Here is a 17275-nt window from a genome sequence, read left to right as displayed (position 1 = left end):
ACACATGATTTTCCGCCTATCGGAGAATCCTTGTGGCTTCTGCCATCGCCATCCTGCTTTTTGTGCCGCCCTGTTGATTACATGGGCGACTGCCGTGATGTTGTCTGATTGGATCAGTACCGGCTGGTTTTGAAGCAGAGGCCTTGCTGGCCTCAGGGCATTGTAAATGGCCCTCAGATCCAGAATATTTATGTGTAGGGAAATAACCTGACTTGACCAAAGTCCCTGGAAGTTTCTTCCCTATGTGACTGCCCCCCAGCCTCAAAGGCTGGAATCCATGGTCACTAGGACCTAGTCCTGTATGCCGAACCTGCGGCCCTCTTGAAGATGGGCACTCTGCAGCCACCACAGTAGAGATACCCTGGTCCTTGGAGACAGGGTTATCAGCCTATGCATCGGAAGATGCGATCCGGACCACTTGTCCAACAGGTCCCTCTGAAAAGTTCTTGTATGGAACCTGCCTAATGGGATTGCTTCGTAAGAAGCTACCATTTTTCCCAGGACTCGCGTGCAATGATGCACCGCTACCTATTTTGGTTTCAGGAGGTCTCTGACTAGAGATGACAACTCCTTGGCTTTCTCCTCCGGGAGAAACACTATTTCTGGTTTATGTCCAGAACCATCCCCAGGAACAGTAGACGTGTCATAGGAACCAGCTGTGACTTTGGACTGTTTAGAATCCACCTATGCTGTTGTAGCACTTTCCAAAATAGTGCTACCCCGACTACCAACTGCTCCTTGGACCTCGCCTTTATAACGAGATTGTCCAATTACGGGATAATTACAACTCCCTTTTTTTTTTTTTTTTTTTTTTTTTTTTTTGAAGGAGTATCATCATTTCGGCCATTACCTTGATAAAACACCCTCGGTGCCATGTACAGTCCAAACGGCAGTGTCTGGACTTGGTAATGGTAATCCTGTACCACAAATCTGAGGTACTCCTGGCGAGGATGGTAAATGGGGACATGCAGGAAAGCATCCTTGATGTCCCGGGAAACCATGTAATCCCCCTCGTCCAGACTTGCAATAACCGCCCTGAGCGATTCCATCTTGAACTTGAATTTTTTTATGTTCAAGGATTTTAAATATAAAATGGGTCACACCGAACCATGCGGTTTCGGTACCCCACCCGTGTGGAATAGTAACCCCGTCCTTGTTGAAGTAGGGGCACCTTGAGTATTACCTGCTGGGAATACCGCTTATTAATTGCCTCTAGCACAGCCTCCCTGCTTGAGGGAGTTGTCAGCAAGGCATATTTTAGGAAACGGCTGGGGGGAGACATCTCTAATTCCAGCTTGTACCCCTGAAATACTACTTGAAAGAAACAGGGATCCACCTGTGAGCGAGCCCACTAATTGCTGAAATTTTTGAGGCGGCCCCCCACCGTACCTGGCTACACCTGTGGAGCACCCGCGTCATGGTGTGTACTCACAGGAGGCGGGGGAAGAATCTTGATTCTGGGAACAGGCTGACTGGTGCAGCTTTTTCCCTCTACCCTTGTCTCTGTACAGAAAGGAAGCGCCATTTGACCCGCTTGCTTTTCTGAAGCCGAAAGGACTGTACCTTTTTCTGTGAGGAAACCTGAGGTAAAATTATTTCTTCCCAGCAGTTGCTGTGGATACGAGGTCCCAGAGACCTTCCCCAAATAATTCCTCACTCTTATAAGGCTCTCTATGCGCTTTTTAAGTCAGCATCACCTGTCCAGTGACAGGTCTCTAATACCCTCCTGACAGAATGGACATTACATTTATTTTGGATGCCAGCCGGCAAAATATCCCTCTGTGCATCCCCCATATATAAGACAACGTCTTTAATATGTTTTTATGTTTGCCAACTATTATCCCTGTTTGACAGGGTCACCAACCACGCTGCAGCAGCACTATCTGCAGGTCTCAGTCTAGTACCTGAGTGTGTAAATACAGACTTCAGGATAGCCTCCTGTTTTTTTTATCAACAGGTACCTATTAAAGTGGCCGTATCCTAAGACGGCAGTGCCACCTTGTTTGACAAACGTGTGAGCGCCTTATCCACCCTAGGGGATATCTCCCAGCGTAACTTATCCTCCTGGCGGGAAAGGGTACGCCATCAGTAACTTTTTATAAATTACCAGTTTCTTAACGGGGGAACCCACGCTTTTCACACACTTCATTTATTCATCTGATGGGGGAACAAAACACTGCCTGTTTTTTCTCCCCAAACCTAAAACCCATTTATAGAGGTTAAAGTCAGAAATGTATAACACATTTTTTATTGCCGGGATCAAGTCACGGATTGGATTGTGTATATGTCTCCACCTTGTCGACACTGGAGTCAGACTCCGTGTCGACATCTGTGTCTGCCATCTGAGAGAGCGGGCGTTTTTGAGCCCCTGATGGCCTTTGAGACGCCTGGGCAGGCGCGGGCTGCGAAGCCGGCTGTCCCACAGCTGTTACGTCATCCACCCTTTTATGTAAGGAGTTGACACTGTCGGTTAATACCTTTTACCTCTCTATCCACTCTGGTGTCGGCCCCACAGGGGGCGACATCACATATATCGGCCTCTGTTCCGTCACCATATAAGCCTCCTCATTCAACATGTCGACACAGCCGTACCGACACACCGCAGACACACAGGGAATGCTCTAAACGAGGACAGGACCCACAAAAGCCCTTTGGGGGGACAGAGTGAGAGTATGCCAGCACCCACCAGAGCGCTATATACTGCAGGGACTAACTGAGTTATGTCCCCTATAGCTTTATATCTATATATATATAATGTATACTGCGCCTAAATTTAGTGCCCCCTCTCTCTTTTTTTAACCCTTGTAGACTGCAGGGGAGAGCCAGGGAGCTTCCCTCCAACGGAGCTGTGAGGGAAAATGGCGCCAGTGTGCTGAGGAGATAGGCTCCGCCCCTTTTTCGCGGCCTATTCTCCCGTTTTTTATGGACTTCTGGCAGGGGTATTTACCTCATATATAGCCCCTGGGGCTATATATTGAGGTATTTTTGCCAGCCAAGGTGTTTTTATTGCTGCCTCAGGGCGCCCCCCCCCAGCGCCCTGCACCCTCAGTGACCGGAGTATGAAGTGTGTGAGAGGAGCAATGGCGCACAGCTGCAGTGCTGTGCGCTACCTTGGTGAAGACTGAGTCTTCATGCCGCCGATTTTCCGGACCATCTTCTTGCTTCTGGCTCTGTAAGGGGGACGGCGGCGCGGCTCCGGGACCGAACATCAAGGCTGGGCCTGCGGTCGATCCCTCTGGAGCTAATGGTGTCCAGTAGCCTAAGAAGCCCAATCCGGCTGCAAGCAGGCGAGTTCGCTTCTTCTCCCCTTAGTCCCTCGCTGCAGTGAGCCTGTTGCCAGCAGGTCTCACTGAAAAGAACAAATTCTAAGACTATAACTTTCTAAGAGCTCAGGAGAGCCCCTAGTGTGCATCCAACCTCGGCCGGGCACGAAATCTAACTGAGGCTTGGAGGAGGGTCATGGTGGGAGGAGCCAGTGCACACCAGGTAGTCTAAGATCTTTCTAGAGTGCCCAGCCTCCTTCGGAGCCCGCTATTCCCCATGGTCCTTACGGAGTTCCCAGCATCCACTAGGACGTTAGAGAAAAAGTACAAAAACTCATGTCAACCTTTTTCCATGTCGTCCTTGTTCATGTTGACCTAATGACCATGTTGACCTAGTGACCCTGTCGACCTAATGCATGTCGACCAATAGTGGCTGACCTAATGACTGTCAACCTAAGTCTTGTCGACCAAATGACCCATATCCGCTATAACCATTACATTGAAAGTTTTCGATGGTGAAAGCCCTGCCATCATTTGATGGCGGGCTTCCAATGTCCATCACTAATTCCATCAACTGGCACAAAAATGTGATGCCCGCCACGCATGCATGGAATCCAGACTCATACTGCACATGTGCATGGTTACGATGTAATGCCGGCATCACGTCACTATTTTGAGGGCTGGGTATGTGTGACCGGTGGTTGGGATACCTCTGGTCACCATACCAACACCGGGATCCCGGTGTATAGATTGCCAGCAGGGGTGAGCGCAACGAAGCCCCCACAGGTTCTACTCCCACTCTATGGGTGTCGTGGACACCCACAAGCGGGCACACCGAATGTCGATCTTCCCACCGGTCACATAACCGTATTCCATTCTATGGCCATCCCTAAACCAGGCTTCCAAATCCCACGCAGGGGCTTGATGACACAATTAGCATTGCTAATCACGTCATCACCACCACCCTCCATCCCTGTTAGCTTTAGGCAGGTGTGAGTGACTGTCAATGCTCCATGTCCCTTCCCCCAGCACCAGTCACAGAGACCATTCCCAGTGTGGAGCCATAAGTGCTGGGGACCCTGCCAGCGCACAGCTGCGTGACGTCACCTGTATCACGCCGCAGGTCCGGATTCACCGGCTCAACGGATCCGAACGCAGCAGCTGATTCTGAGCGATGTCGTTGTCATCGCTGAATAAAGCTGGTTGAAAACAGTAGTCCAGTTACAGAGAGCTTGGCGCCGGAGACGTCAGACTACATTTCCCGTGATGCTTTGCGGCTGCCAACTGTCATTGGCTGTGGGGGGCGGGGTTTAATGACAGCTGAGAGAGACGGAAGCGGCTTCGCACGGCGGGGCCCCTAGCGGCCGGCACACAGACGTGCAGCAGTGCTGCTGTGCCGGCATCATGTGGGTGTTTGGCTACGGCTCTCTCATCTGGAAGGTGGACTTCCCCTACGTGGAGAAGTTGGTGGGCTACATTACGTGCTACAGCAGGAGGTTCTGGCAGGGGAGTACTGACCACCGGGGGGTCCCGGGCCAGGTGAGAGCCATTACCTGTGTATGTGGCCATAGGGAGCAGGGTCACTGGGGCATTGGTCACATTTGCTGTCTCATAGGCTTCCTGGCCCTGGCTCTCTCTATTGGTGACCAATGAATGGTATAGGCTGCCTGACCTGAGCGTCCACAGTATGAGGGAAGGGGATGCAGTGTACACGTAAGCAGCACAAAGGGTATCCTAGCGATGGGCATTGAATGGTTGACCATCTATGATCTCCAGGTGTGTGTCAGGTGCCACTATCCGAGGCAGAAAGCCAATGGGGTGGCGTGGTCACTACGTTGATGGCATCAACAATGGGCCACCAGCGTTTGCTGTGTGACATCACATCATGTATTTTAATACTCGCCGTAATGTTACTTTAAAATGTTTAATATAGGGGTGAATTCGGGTTCAAAATGACAACAGCAAATCGTGGGCATTGTCCGCAGTTTGCGCCTAATTGAATTGACCCCATAGAATGCAACCAATTATAATGTTACATCTCTTAAGTGTCAACAAAACCTATGCAAATGCCACACTGGTGAGTTAAGCAGGTATTTCCTGATTGGGTCGTACATACTGTATGACACACCACGACTATAATAAGAATTTACTTACCGATAATTCTATTTCTCGTAGTCCGTAGTGGATGCTGGGGACTCCGTCAGGACCATGGGGAATAGCGGCTCCGCAGGAGACAGGGCACAAAAATAAAGCTTTAGGATTAGGTGGTGTGTACTGGCTCCTCCCCCTATGACCCTCCTCCAAGCCTCAGTTAGGATACTGTGCCCGGACGAGCGTACACAATAAGGAAGGATATTGAACGCCGGGTAAGACTCATACCAGCCACACCAATCACACCGTATAACTTGTGATCTGAACCCAGTTAACAGTATGACAAACGTAGGAGCCTCTGAACAGACGGCTCACAACAAATAACAACCCGATTTTTTTGTAACAATAACTATGTACAAGTATTGCAGACAATCCGCACTTGGGATGGGCGCCCAGCATCCACTACGGACTACGAGAAATAGAATTATCGGTAAGTAAATTCTTATTTTCTCTAACGTCCTAAGTGGATGCTGGGGACTCCGTCAGGACCATGGGGATTATACCAAAGCTCCCAAACGGGCGGGAGAGTGCGGATGACTCTGCAGCACCGAATGAGAGAACTCAAGGTCCTCCTCAGCCAGGGTATCAAATTTGTAGAATTTTGCAAACGTGTTTGCCCCTGACCAAGTAGCAGCTCGGCAGAGTTGTAATGCCGAGACTCCCCGGGCAGCCGCCCAGGATGAGCCCACTTTCCTTGTGGAATGGGCCTTGACAGATTTAGGTTGTGGCAAGCCTGCCACAGAATGTGCAAGTTGAATTGTGCTACAAATCCAACGAGCAATCGTCTGCTTAGAAGCAGGAGCACCCATCTTGTTGGGTGCATACAATATAAGCAGTGAGTCAGACTTTCTGACTCCCGCCGTTCTTGAAATATATATTTTCAATGCCCGGACCACGTCCAACAACTTGGAATCCTCCAACTCGTTAGTAGCCGCAGGCACCACAATAGGCTGGTTCAGGTGAAACGCTGACACCACCTTAGGCAGAAAATGAGGACGCGTCCGCAGTTCTGCCCTGTCCGTATGGAAAATCAGATATGGGCTCTTATATGATAAAGCCGCCAATTCTGATACTCTCCTGGCTGAAGCCAGGGCCAGTAGCATGGTTACTTTCCATGTAAGATACTTCAGCTCCACCGATTTGAGCGGCTCAAACCAATGGGATTTGAGAAAATCCAAGACTACATTAAGATCCCACGGTGCCACTGGGGGCACAACCGGGGGCTGTATATGTAGTACTCCTTTTACAAAAGTCTGGACTTCAGGAACTGAAGCCAATTCTTTCTGGAAGAAAATCGACAGGGCCGAAATTTGAACCTTAATGGACCCCAATTTGAGGCCCATAGACAATCCTGTTTGCAGGAAATGTAGGAATCGACCCAGTTGAAATTCCTCCGTGGGGGCCTTCCTGGCCTCACACCACGCAACATATTTCCTCCAAATGCGGTGATAATGTTGTGCAGTCACCTCCTTCCTGGCCTTTACCAGTGTAGGAATGACCTCTTCCGGAATGCCTTTTTCCTTTAGAATTCGGCGTTCAACCGCCATGCCGTCAAACGCAGCCGCGGTAAGTCTTGGAATAGACACGGTACCTGCTGAAGCAGGTCCCGTCTTAGAGGTAGAGGCCACGGATCCTCCGTGAGCATCTCTTGAAGTTCCGGGTACCAAGTTCTTCTTGGCCAATCCGGAGCCACTAGTATCGTTCTTACTCCCTTTTGCCGTATAATTCTCAGTACTTTTGGTATGAGAGGCAGAGGAGGGAACACATACACTGACTGGAACACCCACGGTGTTACCAGAGCGTCCACAGCTATTGCCTGAGGATCTCTTGACCTGGCGCAATACCTGTCCAGTTTTTTGTTGAGGCGGGACGCCATCATATCCACCATTGGTTTTTCCCAACGGTTCACAATCATGTGGAAGACTTCTGGATGAAGTCCCCACTCTCCCGGGTGTAAATCGTGTCTGCTGAGGAAGTCTGCTTCCCAGTTGTCCACTCCCGGAATGAATACTGCTGACAGTGCTATCACATGATCTTCCGCCCAGCGAAGAATCCTTGCAGCTTCTGCCATTGCTGTCCTGCTTCTTGTGCCGCCCTGTCTGTTTACGTGGGCGACTGCCGTGATGTTGTCCGACTGGATCAACACCGGCTGACCCTGAAGCAGGGGTTTTGCCAGACTTAGAGCATTGTAAATCGCTCTTAGCTCCAGTATATTTATGTGAAGAGACATCTCCAGGCTTGACCATACTCCCTGGAAGTTTCTTCCTTGTGTGACCGCTCCCCAGCCTCTCAGACTGGCATCCGTGGTCACCAGGACCCAGTCCTGTATGCCGAATCTGCGGCCCTCTAACAGATGAGCACTCTGCAACCACCACAGAAGAGACACCCTTGTCCGTGGCGATAAGGTTATCCGCTGATGCATCTGCAGATGCGATCCGGACCATTTGTCCAGCAGATCCCACTGAAAAGTTCGTGCGTGGAATCTGCCGAATGGAATCGCTTCGTAAGAAGCCACCATCTTTCCCAGGACTCTTGTGCATTGATGCACAGACACTGTCCCTGGTTTTAGGAGGTTCCTGACAAGTTCGGATAACTCCCTGGCTTTCTCCTCCGGAAGAAACACCTTTTTCTGAACCGTGTCCAGAATCATTCCCAGGAACAGCAGACGTGTCGTCGGGGTCAACTGAGATTTTGGAAAATTCAGAATCCACCCGTGTTGTTGCAGCACTAGTTGGGTTAGTGCTACTCCGTCTTCCAGCTGTTCTCTGGATCTTGCCCTTATTAGGAGATCGTCCAAGTAAGGGATAATTAATACGCCTCTTCTTCGTAGAAGGATCATCATTTCGGCCATTACCTTGGTAAAGACCCGAGGTGCCGTGGACAATCCAAACGGCAGCGTCTGAAACTGATAATGACAGTTTTGCACCACGAACCTGAGGTACCCTTGATGTGAAGGGCAAATTGGGACATGCAGGTAAGTGTCCTTTATGTCCAGGGACACCATAAAGTCCCCTTCTTCCAGATTCGCTATCACTGCTCTGAGTGACTCCATCTTGAACTTGAATTTTTGTATGTACAGGTTCAAAGATTTGAGATTTAGAATAGGTCTTACCGAGCCGTCCGGCTTCGGTACCACAAATAGCGTGGAGTAATACCCCTTTCCCTGTTGTATCACCGTGGAGTAATACCCCTTTCCCTGTTGTATCACCTGCTGAGCAAACAGCTTGTGAATGGCTTCCAATACCGTCGCCCTGTCTGAGGGAGACGTTGGCAAAGCAGACTTTAGGAACCGGCGAGGGGGAGACTTCTCGAATTCCAACCTGTAACCCTGAGATACTACCTGCAGAATCCAGGGGTCCACCTGTGAGCAAGCCCACTGTGCGCTGAAATTCTTGAGTCGACCCCCCACCGTTCCTGAGTCCGCTTGTAAGGCCCCAGCGTCATGCTGAGGGCTTTGCAGAACCCTGGGAAGGCTTCTGTTCCTGGGCAGGGGCTGCTTGCTGCCCTCTCTTACCCCTTCCTCTGCCCCGAGGCAGATATGACTGTCCTTTTGTCCGCTTGTTCTTATAGGAACGAAAGGACTGCGGCTGAAAAGACGGTGTCTTTTTCTGTTGGGAGGGGGTCTGAGGTAAAAAAAGTGGATTTTCCGGCAGTTGCCGTAGCCACCAGATCCGATAGACCGACGCCAAATAATTCCTCCCCTTTATACGGCAATACTTCCATATGTCGTTTGGAATCCGCATCACCTGACCACTGTCGCGTCCATAAACTCCTTCTGGCAGATATGGACATCGCATTTACTCTCGATGCCAGAGTGCAAATATCTCTCTGCGCATCTCGCATATAAAGGAAAGCATCCTTTAATTGCTCTATAGTCAATAAAATACTGTCCCTATCCAGGGTATCAATATTTTCAGTCAGGGAATCCAACCAGACGACCCCAGCACTGCACATCCAGGCTGAGGCGATGGCTGGTCGCAGTATAACACCAGTATGTGTGTATATACTTTTTAAGGTAGTTTCCAGCCTCCTATCTGCTGGATCCTTGAGGGCGGCCGTATCAGGAGACGGTAACGCCACTTGTTTTGATAAGCGTGTGAGCGCCTTATCCACCCTAGGGGGTGTTTCCCAGCGCGCCCTAACCTCTGGCGGGAAAGGGTATAATGCTAATAACTTTTTTGAAATTAGCATTTTTCTATCTGGGTTAACCCACGCTTCATCACCTACATCATTTAATTCCTCTGATTCAGGAAAAACTACAGGTAGTTTTTTCACCCCCCACATAATACCCCTTTTTGTGGTACTTGTAGTATCAGAGATATGCAAAGCCTCCTTCATTGCCGTGATCATATAACGTGTGGCCCTACTTGAAAATACGTTTGTTTCATCACCGTCGACACTAGATTCAGTGTCTGTGTCTGGGTCTGTGTCGACCGACTGAGGTAAAGGGCGCTTTACAGCCCCTGACGGTGTCTGAGACGCCTGGGCAGGTACTAACTGGTTTGCCGGCCGTCTCATGTCGTCAACTGATTTTTGTAATGTGCTGACATTATCACGTAATTCCATAAACAAAGCCATCCATTCCGGTGTCGACTCCCTGGGGGGTGACATCACCATTATCGGCAATTGCTCTGCCTCCACGCCAACATCGTCCTCATACATGTCGACACACACGTACCGACACACAGCAGACACACAGGGAATGCTCTTATCGAAGACAGGACCCCACTAGCCCTTTGGGGAGACAGAGGGAGAGTTTGCCAGCACACACCCAAGCGCTATAATATATATGGGAACAACCCTATATAAGTGTTGTTCCTTATAGCCGCTTAAATATATAAAAATATCGCCAAAATATGCCCCCCCTCTCTGTTTTACCCTGTTTCTGTAGTGCAGTGCAGGGGAGAGTCCTGGGAGCCTTCCTCACAGCGGAGCTGAGCAGGAAAATGGCGCTGTGTGCTGAGGAGAATAAGCCCCGCCCCCTATTCCGGCGGGCTTTTCTCCCGGAGTTTTAGACATTTGGCATGGGTTAAATACATACATATAGCCTCAATGGCTATATGTGATGTATTCTTTTGCCATAAAAGGTATTATATATTGCTGGCCAGGGCGCCCCCAGCAGCGCCCTGCACCATCCGTGACCGTCTGGTGTGAAGTGTGTGACAACAATGGCGCACAGCTGCAGTGCTGTGCGCTACCTTCATGAAGACTAAAGAGCCTTCTGCCGCCTGTTTCCGGACCTTCAATCTTCAGCATCTGTAAGGGGGGTCGGCGGCGCGGCTCCGGGACGAACCCCAGGGTGAGACCTGTGTTCCGACTCCCTCTGGAGCTAATGGTGTCCAGTAGCCTAAGAATCCAATCCATCCTGCACGCAGGTGAGTTGAAATTCTCTCCCCTAAGTCCCTCGATGCAGTGAGCCTGTTGCCAGCAGGACTCACTGAAAATAAAAAACCTAAAAAACTTTTTCTAAGCAGCTCTTTAGGAGAGCCACCTAGATTGCACCCTGCTCGGACGGGCACAAAAACCTAACTGAGGCTTGGAGGAGGGTCATAGGGGGAGGAGCCAGTACACACCACCTAATCCTAAAGCTTTATTTTTGTGCCCTGTCTCCTGCGGAGCCGCTATTCCCCATGGTCCTGACGGAGTCCCCAGCATCCACTTAGGACGTTAGAGAAAATATATTTATATTTTGAATAGTGTGGCTCCCTGAGATTGCATACACTTTTTACTCATTTGTTGACTCGTAACGTGGCATTGATTTAATTTACCATGCACTGTTATCATTGTAGACTCAACAGTGATCTTGAACATTTGTACAAATGAGTACGGTATAGAATGTCTGCAGTCACAATGTTGACAGTGACTGTGTAGATAAACACACAAAAAAGAAAATACTGATGCACACTCTATAATACTAAGCACTACTAATCAGAATAATTATAATAAACGGTGCAATTTAACATAGAGCAAAATTGAGGTACTTAGCATTATTTTTGGCTAAATATGGGCACACCAACTGCGACCAGGTGACCTCATCTGGTTGGTCCCTAACAGTGATGTTCAAGTCCAGGCCATCACACTGGTGAGAGGTTAAGAAGCAGAAGTGTTGTATTAGGAGTGTTATATTGGTGAGAAGTAATAATTAGAATGTTAAAAAGGTGTTACATAGGTAGAAAAGTAATTAGGTGCTAGATTAATTATTACAGTGCGATGCCCCAAAGCAGCCAGGCCACACCAATCTGGGGGCCCCCGCGTTTCAAACTCATCCCTAAAACTGACTAATTGAATACATTTATTCAGGGCTTACCATCACAGTGCCTATCCCAATATGCAGTCTGTAAATGCCAGAGATCCACACTAATTAAAAAGACCCTTGGGTAGGTAGGAGGGGTGCTAATCCAAGCCAATGTAGTCTCAACCTTCAAACTGACACAATATAGAATATATATATGGGGGGTGACCTTGGCCTGCACACTCTAATTCCAAACATAATAAGAGTTGCTATCATGCCGAGACTTGTAGTTCCATACAGAAAAAAAGAAAATGCAGATGCACACTCTATAGTACCAAGTACTGCTAATCAGAATAATTAGAATAAACTCTGCAATCTAACAGAGCAAAATAGAGGTGCTTAGCATAATTTTAGGCAAAAAATATAGCCCTTCAACTGCGACCAGGTGACCTCATCTGGTGGGTGCCTATTAGTAAGGTTCAAGTCCAGGGCACAGGACCCCTCGAGTCAGCACAGGCCAATCGCCCAAAGGCATCACACTAGTGATAGGTTAAAGTGTAAGTGAGTATTACATAAGTAAGAAGCTCAGTTTTAGGATCCCCATCAGATGAGGCCAGCTGGTTGTGGTTGGTGGGCCTCTATTTTATGATGTCAGATTGCAGAGTTTATTATTCTAATTAGCAGTGTTTAGTACTATATAGTGTGCATCTGCATTTTCTTTCAGCATTATAGCACCTCTTATTATGTTTGGAATAAGGGTGCGCAGTCGTCGTGTGTCCCCCACCCACATATAGAGACAGAAAGTCAGTGCCAGGATCCCAGCATGGTCCTACTGCTACTTTGAGCATTTTAACCATGTCTGGATCCTGGCACCAGCTTTCCAGTGTCTAAAGAGTCTCTGTTGACATTATGACTGTACACATCCGGGCTGCATCCTGTACTAACACATTCAATTCTAATTCCACTGAAAACATTTCAGGTGTAATTAGATGAGATATGTAGGCTAACAGAATGCTAGAGTCCTCTGCACGCCACTTGTTCATCCATAAGCAGAGTCTTTCATTTTGGTAGGAATGACCCTTTCAGAAAAGCTAAAATGATAAGGTTATTGCGCTCTTATCTTCTGCTATAGCTTCCCTGGTTTGCAGAGGCAGAGGTGCAGCCAGGGCCGTAGCAGGGCCGGACTGTTGGTTCAGGGTAAGGCCACTGATGTATAACCTATAGGGCTTTGTCTGAAAGACATCCTTACAAAACTATACTTTTAGTTATGGGCAGGATTAATTTTAAAGTTGACAATGATATTGACTGTTCCCATGGCGGTTGAATGGATTTACCTTTCTTTGAATGTCAGAAAAGATATGTTTGTGGAAATAATTGAAAGATGTTGTCCTATGCTTGCAGGACATGATTTTACATCCCTTGTATGCTACATGTCCCATGAAATCCAATAATAAGAATAAGCACTTTACTCAGTAGTCAAACGTTGGCTTGAGTTTCCTACTTCACAAGAATGGAGTCCAAAGCACGTTGGCCATGATATTTTTCTCATACGTCCTAGAGGATGCTGGGGATGCTTCAAGAACCATGGGGTATAGACGGGATCCGCAGGAGACATGGGCACACTATAAGACTTTGAATGGGTGTGAACTGGCTCCTCCCTCTATGCCCCTCCTCCAGACTCCAGTTAGATTCTGTGCCCAGCGAGACTGGATGCACACTGAGGAGCTCTCCTGAGTTTCTCAGAAAAAGACTTTATTTAGGTTTATTATTTTCAGGGAGACCTGCTGGCTATAGGCTCCCTGCATCGTGGGAGTGAGGGGAGAGAAGCAGACCTACTTCTTAAGAGTTCAAGGGCTCTGCTTCTTAGGCTACTGGACACCATTAGCTCCAGAGGGTCCGATCACTACGGTACGCCTAGCTGCTTGTTCCCGTAGCCACGCTGTCACCCCCCTCACAGTGCCAGAAGATTGAAGCCGGGTGAGTATGAGAAGATCAGAAGACTTCAGTGAAGGCAGAAGACGTCATTTGAGGTACCGCGCAGCGGTCGCGCTGAGCGCCATGCTCCCACGCTAATCACGGCACTACAGAGTGCAGGGCGCAGGAGGAGCGCCCTGGGCAGCATTGGGGGCCTCAAATAGCACTGGCATAGAGTATAACAGTGCCCAGGCACTTGTTAAGGGACCCCCGCCAGTATAAAGAATTTTGAGCGGGACCTAAGCGCGCCATGTAGGGGGCGAGGCTTAGCCGCATAGCTTTCACCAGCGCCATTTCTCTCCACAGAAGGCTGCAGAGACGCTGGCCCTGATACTCCACACTGCTGTGCAAGTAACAGGGTGCAAAACGTGGGGGGGGGGCACTAGTGATTGGTGAAATATTGTATATGATAAAAGCGCTAACAGGTCTTGGCAGTCTTGTTACTGACTTCAGAACCGGGATAGGCGCTGGGTGTGAGCTGGCTGAACTCTCTCTGCTGTGGGTCTGTCTCCTATAGCCCCAGTGTGTTTGTGGCTGTCGGTACGTGTGTGTGTCGACATGTCTGAGGCTGAATGCTCTTCCCAGGAGGAGGCTGGCGTGGGGACAGACAGTTCGGTGAGAGTGACAGTGTCGGCACCGCCGACGGATGATTGGGTCAATATGTTGAGTGTTTTAAATACAATACAATACAAATACAAATGTGACTAAGCTGGCTAAAAGATTTGATAAATCTGAGTCTAAGAACCAGCTATGGAGGATGCTTTGTCACAGGTCCAGACCCCTTTGGGGTCGCAGAAACTTGCATTTGCCCAGATAGTAGATACAGATACAGGTTGAGTATCCCATATCCAAATATTCCGAAATACGGAATATTCCAAAATACGGACTTTTTTGAGTGAGAGTGAAATAGTGAAACCTTTGTTTTTTGATGGCTTAATGTACACAAACTTTGTTTAATACACAAAGTTATTAAAAATATTGTATTAAATGACCTTCAGGCTGTGTGTATAAGGTGTATATGAAACATAAATAAATTGTGTGAATGTACACACACTTTGTTTAATGCACAAAGTTATAAAAAATATTGGCTAAAATTGACTTCAGGCTGTGTTTATAAGGTGTATATGAAACACAAATGCATTCTGTGCTTAGACTTAGGTCCCATCACCATGATATCTCATTATGGTATGCAATTATTCCAAAATACGGAAAAATCCGATATCCAAAATACCTCTGGTCCCAAGCATTTTGGATAAGGGATACTCAACCTGTACCGACACGGACTCTGATTCCAGTGTCGACTATAGTGATGCCAGATTATATCCAAAACTGGCGGAGTAGTGGCAATAAAATACGTTTTACATATAACTGAGGACCCTGCGGTTCCTGATACGAGGGTCTGTATGTTTAAAGGAAAGAAACCTGAGGTAACGTTTCCCCCCCTCTCATGAACTGAACGCACTTTTTGAAAAAGCTTGGGAAAATCCTGATAAAAAGATACATGTTCCCAAAAGAATTCCCATGGCATATCCGTTCCCCTCTGGGGACAGGGACAGCTGGGAGTCAATCCCCACTGTAGACAAAGCTTTATCGCGTCTATCCAAAAAGGTGGCGCTTCCGTCCCCTGTGTCAGCCCTGAAGGATCCTGCGGATCGTAAGCAGGAAAATACCTTGAAATCCATTTATGTCACTACAGGGTCGCTACTCAGGCCCGCTGTTGCTGCGGCATGGGTGAGTAGCGCTATTGAGAAGTGGGCGGATAACTTGTCCGCTAAGGTAGATACCCTAGACAGGGATAGTGTGCTTTTGACTTTAGGTCACATCAAGGACGCTGCAGCATATTTAAAAGAAGCTGTTAGGGATATTGGCCTTTTGGGGTCAAGGGCCAATGCCATGGCAGTCTCAGCTAGGAGAGCATTGTGGATTCAGTCAGACCGATTTTAAACCTCAAATCCCTCAATTTCTTTCTGAAAAGATTCAAGTTCAAGATGGAGTCTCTACGAGCAGTGATCTCCTGTCTGGAGGAGGGGGATTTTATGGTGTCGGTCGACATAAAGGATGCCTACTTACATGTCCCCATATATCCTCCGCATCAGGCTTACCTGAGATTTGCTGTACAGGATTGTCATTACCAGTTTCAGACGTTGCCGTTTGGTCTGTCCACGGCTCCGAGGATTTTCACCAAGGTTATGGCGGAAATTATGGTTCTGCGCAAGCAGGGAATCACAATTATCCCGTACTTGGACGATCTCCTCATAAAGCCGAGGTCCAAGGAGCAATTGTTGAAGAATGCTGCTCTTTCACTGACTATTTTATAACACGGTTGGCTCTTAAATTTACCAAAATCATAGTTTGATCCAACGACATGGCTGTCGTTCCTGGGTATGATTCTGGATACAGAATTGCAGAGTGTTTTTCTTCCAGTGGAAAAAGCTCTTGAAATACAGAACATGGTAAAACAGATTCTGAAACCGGCAAGGGTGTCAGTTCTTCACTGCACTCAGTTGCTGGGGAAGATGGTGGCGGCCTACGAGGCCATTCCGTATGGCAGATTCCATGCCAGGGTGTTTTAGTGGAACCTGCTGGACCACTGGTCCGGGTCTCACCTGGACATTCACCGGAAAATAATTCTATCTCCCAGGACCAGAATTTCCCTTCTGTGGTGGCTGCACAGTTCTCACCTTCTGGAGAGACGCAGGTTTGGGATTCAGGATTGGATCCTGGTGACCACAGATGCAAGCCTCCGAAGCTGGGGAGCATTCACACAGGGAAGAAACTTTCAGGGAAAGTGTCAAGCCAGGAAGCTTGACTATACATAAACATTCTGGAATTAAGAGCCATCCACAACGGCATACTGCAAGCAGAACATCTTCTTCGAGGTCTGCCGATCTCCGATCTTCGAGGTCTGCCAAGGCGGAACAAAGAGCAGAGCGGCGATGGCTGAGGCCACGAAGATCCTTCGCTGGGCGGAAAGACATGCCCACGCTCTGGCAGCAGTCTTCATTTTAGGAGTGGACAACTGGAAAGCAGACTTCCTCAGCAGACACGATCTCCAGCCAGGAGAGTGGGGTCTTCATCAAGAGGTCTTTGCAGAAGTGACAAGTCGTTGGGGAGTTCCTCAAGTGGACATGATGGCGTCCCGCCTCAACAAGAAACTTCAGAAATATTGTTCCGGGTCAAGGGACCCTCAGGCGATAGCGGTGGACGCCCTAGTGACACCGTGGGTGTTTCAGTCGGTCTATGTGTTCCCTCCACTTCCACTCATTCCGAAGGTGATAAAAATTATAAGAAGAACAAGGGTTCAGGCGATCCTCATTGTTCCAGATTGGCCAAAAAGGGCCTGGTATCCAGATCTTCAGGAGTTGCTCATAGACTATCCCTGGCCTCTTCCTCTTCGGGAAGACCTGTTACAACAGGGGCCGTGCGTGTATCAGGACTTACCGCGGCTGCGTTTGATGGCGTGGCGGTTGAGCGCCAAATCCTAGCCCGAAAGGGTATTCCCAGTGAAGTCATTCCTACACTTCTTCAAGCTAGAAAGGAAGTGACGGCAAAGCATTACCACCGTATTTGGAGGAAATGTGTCGTGGTGTGAATCCAAGAAGGCTCCGACGGAAGAGTTTCACCTGGGGCGTTTGCTCCATTTCCTACAAGCAGG

At 48.5% G+C, this 17275-nt stretch overlaps 2 protein-coding genes across 2 annotated transcripts in view; one reads left to right on the top strand and one right to left on the bottom strand.

Annotated features, from left to right (window-relative positions):
* ASB3 (ankyrin repeat and SOCS box containing 3) overlaps nucleotides 1-4488 on the bottom strand; it is a 404212-nt gene extending 399724 nt beyond the window's left edge. Inside the window, exon 1 of the mRNA XM_063918655.1 lies at nucleotides 4371-4488. The gene's annotated coding sequence lies outside the window, so the exon portion shown is untranslated. The remainder of the gene's footprint in view (nucleotides 1-4370) is intronic.
* Nucleotides 4489-4502: 14 nt separating this feature from the next.
* CHAC2 (ChaC glutathione specific gamma-glutamylcyclotransferase 2) overlaps nucleotides 4503-17275 on the top strand; it is a 62773-nt gene continuing 50000 nt past the window's right edge. Inside the window, exon 1 of the mRNA XM_063918656.1 lies at nucleotides 4503-4802. Coding sequence (XP_063774726.1) covers nucleotides 4668-4802 — 135 coding nt within the window. The 5' untranslated portion in view covers nucleotides 4503-4667. The remainder of the gene's footprint in view (nucleotides 4803-17275) is intronic.

This window comes from Pseudophryne corroboree, chromosome 4 (genome assembly GCF_028390025.1).
Source record: "Pseudophryne corroboree isolate aPseCor3 chromosome 4, aPseCor3.hap2, whole genome shotgun sequence".
In the NCBI taxonomy this organism is placed as follows: Eukaryota; Metazoa; Chordata; class Amphibia; order Anura; family Myobatrachidae; genus Pseudophryne; species Pseudophryne corroboree.
The sequence above is the reverse complement of the archived record's forward strand: the minus strand, read 5'-3'. Positions and strand labels throughout refer to the sequence as shown.